Source organism: Pundamilia nyererei, unplaced genomic scaffold, assembly GCF_000239375.1.
Source record: "Pundamilia nyererei isolate P.nyererei 1_Seehausen unplaced genomic scaffold, PunNye1.0 scaffold00264, whole genome shotgun sequence".
In the NCBI taxonomy this organism is placed as follows: domain Eukaryota; kingdom Metazoa; phylum Chordata; class Actinopteri; order Cichliformes; family Cichlidae; genus Pundamilia; species Pundamilia nyererei.
This window is the reverse complement of record NW_005187665.1, coordinates 2,226-5,239: the sequence shown is the minus strand read 5'-3', so window position 1 is coordinate 5,239 and position 3,014 is coordinate 2,226. Positions and strand designations below refer to the sequence as shown.

The 3,014-nt window shown below is 41.4% G+C and overlaps 1 protein-coding gene across 1 annotated transcript in view; it reads right to left on the bottom strand.

Annotated features, from left to right (window-relative positions):
- Positions 1 to 1,481, bottom strand: part of adsl (adenylosuccinate lyase) — a 13,858-nt gene extending 12,377 nt beyond the window's left edge. The window contains exons 1-2 of the mRNA XM_005750172.1: positions 1,252 to 1,481; positions 813 to 870 (exon numbers count right to left, since the gene is read on the bottom strand). Of these exons, the coding sequence (XP_005750229.1) occupies positions 813 to 870; positions 1,252 to 1,399 (206 nt within the window). The 5' untranslated portion in view covers positions 1,400 to 1,481. The remainder of the gene's footprint in view (positions 1 to 812; positions 871 to 1,251) is intronic.
- Positions 1,482 to 3,014: the final 1,533 nt, after the last annotated feature.

Here is a 3,014-nt window from a genome sequence, read left to right as displayed (position 1 = left end):
AACAAAAGGGCACTTTGGGCACCTATCAGGAAAGGGGCGGGTGCTCAAGCCCCTCTAGCCCCCCCCCTCTGCACGTGCCTGTGCTGCAGCGATTGTGAAGTGGAGACTGCAGCTGCTGAGAGTGCACTACTGCTGAACCTTTGGATGGCCGACAAAACGGATCTTCCGATGTTTTCAGCTAAATCGCTGGACGTGCTTTCTCATGGTCCGCGCCGGGTTATGGCTGAATTCCAGTGGAATGACGGTCCCGCCGTAATAGACGTTCCAGCCCTAAACCAAACTTATCCCTAACCATAACTAGCTGTTAAATGACGGAAAATAGTGTTTTCCAAAGCGATTTTCAGAAAATGAACGAACATATGTAGATTGAGTCCAAACGGTTCTCATGTGCTCTCCTTTTTCCGATGCCGTCATTTAGGAATGTGTTGGGTACCAGAAAGCATATAATGTTGACGATTTGTCACCTAGCGTAAAATATTAGGCTTAGGGAGTGAGAACGTGTCTGACCACACACTTTTGCACCGGAGGTTTTCGGAAAGCTTTTATTTTGGTATTTCCGTTGATCCATACAATACAATAAATTTGCATGTTAGCCTACACATTTAGATTTAACATTTAGCATTTAGATTTAATATTTAACATTTAAAATTGTGTTTTAAATATAAAAAGTTACAAATATTTTACTAAATGTTGTAAAACAGGACTCGTTTTGAGCTAAATGTGGAAAAATGTTGCCGTTAATTTCAGCATGTTTTACTTTACAAACAGCACTTTCCTACAGCACTACAGATTGGTTCCAGACAATCAAGTACCTCTCTCCAAAGGGGTCATAGGTCAGACAGGTCAAATAAAACCTCAGTAGAGAAGATACTACAAACACAACAGCATTTAGCCAGAGTAACGGTTACTAATTTTCCCACTTGAAGAGCTTTTCGTTCATCACAGTAACATTCGCTGTCGAGAGAGCAGCAGCTGTTCAAATGATTCAGAACATGTACGCATGCGTGTCGAAGCTCACGTGGCTCTGCGATGGGAAAATACAAACTGCAGATTTTCAATTATAGATAATAATGTTGATAGATGTTCATTTAAAATATGACCTATGACTTCCAGACAAAGACACTGATTACTGTACGGTAGCAGTCTGCTCAGTCAGCACCGGGTAGCATGCGCACGACTCTTAAGACCTCCTTATAACTATGTTTAGAGCAGGAAACTTGATAGGGCTCTGTAAAGGTCGCGGACTATATCAAACCTTCTCAGCTTTGGCGAGGAAAATCCACAGCTTCCTCCAGGTGGTGAACTTCTTTTTGTCGCTGAAGTTGTAGCTCATTTCTTTGCTGGCGTATCTGGACACCAGAGGTGAGCGATACTTATTCATCTCCTCTGCTCCGGCCATGGTTGCTAGAAAACTGAACACTGCGGGGTAGCGACAGGGTCTTCAGCTTCTTTCCCCCGCCCCGCTCTTTTTCTTCTTCCTCTGGGGTCTTTATAGCAGTTGAACCAACTTACAGTTGCATTACTGGCCCCTAGTGGACTGCGAAAGTAACACCTACCTTATTTCGTGTAATTTGAATCCATTTTTGCCAAGAAGTCAGCCTTTGATCTCGTAGACTTTTCTATGTGAAACGGCTCTGCTTCTTCTTTGTGGCCTCAGCACCAAGCTGTGGCATCCCTAGTGGCACTCTCACAGCTGTTTAAGGTGAGTCCATGAAATGATGCCACAAGATGCTGTGGCATCTGAGGGTGATGCCACAGCTCCAGAAAGATATTCTGGCACAGTTATGAGAGCTTGGTCCACATTGCCAGCAAAAAGTCAAACTCGTTGAATCACCTGGTAATTATATTCACATTATTTATTCACTTTGTCCTTTTGAATTTTCTAGCTTATTACAGATTGTAGTTGAGCCTGTGGCTCTTTCACTTGTTGCTCCTGTATTTTCCTCAATGCTCAGTGTGTCAGATCTTTCGCTACTTCTCTGCCTCGTTAGGTAATAATGATACTTGTAAGGCATATTGCATATTTGCAGCTCTGGAGGTCAGGCTCACTAAATTGGAGACCCAGGTCCGCACCCTGGAAAATCCTTTCCGCACCCCTGCAGGCAAGGACAGCTTTGCTACCATTACCACTGACCCAAGCATATAAGAATGATGAAAAATCTGTGCTTATCAGTTGCATTTATCTAATATTAAATAACTCACAAAAAATGCAATTTCATCTATTTTATTTGTCAAATTTTCAGTGTATTGTTGTATAGGGTATACACGGGGTTCCTTTTTTTTTTCTTATTATTATTTTTAATAAAATGCAACTCTGGAACTGCCGAGTGTCCCCAAAAGAAACAGATAAATCAAGACTATTTCAACAAAAATTTCAGCTTTATCATATGTGGATCTACAGCTTCCTTCAATTTGTGAATTTCTTCCTGCTGGCCTATTGTAGTGTCTTGAGCTTTTTTTAAATACCTATAATATTCAAGAAAATTTTGAAACAACTGCCTTCTGTTGTTTTAATTTTGGAAAATAAAATTTGTTCTTTGTTGTTTGAAAAACTATTTATATTCAGTTTTCAATTCAATTCAATTTTATTTAAATAGCGCCAAATCACAACAACAGTCACCTCAAGGTGCTTTATAGATACAGAGAAAAACCCAACAATCATATGACCCCCTATGAGCAAGCACTTTGGCGACAGTGGGAAGGAAAAACTCCCTTTTAACAGGAAGAAACGTGCAGCAGAACCAGGCTCAGGGAGGGGCGGCCATCCTCTGCGACCGGTTGGGGTGAGAGAAGGAAGACAGGATGAAGACATGCTGTGGAAGAGAAAAAGATTAACCCTCTCGAGGCAGGCGTTGCTGATTTGCAACAGTTAAAAACTAACAACCTGATTACCCCACATACATATTTTATGAGTTTTTTTTACTCAGAAGTACCACTACAGGACTTGGTTGTGCATTAGCAACAAAAAGTTTCCCACTTGCTCACCAGATGGCAGTGTTATCCCACTTCCAACA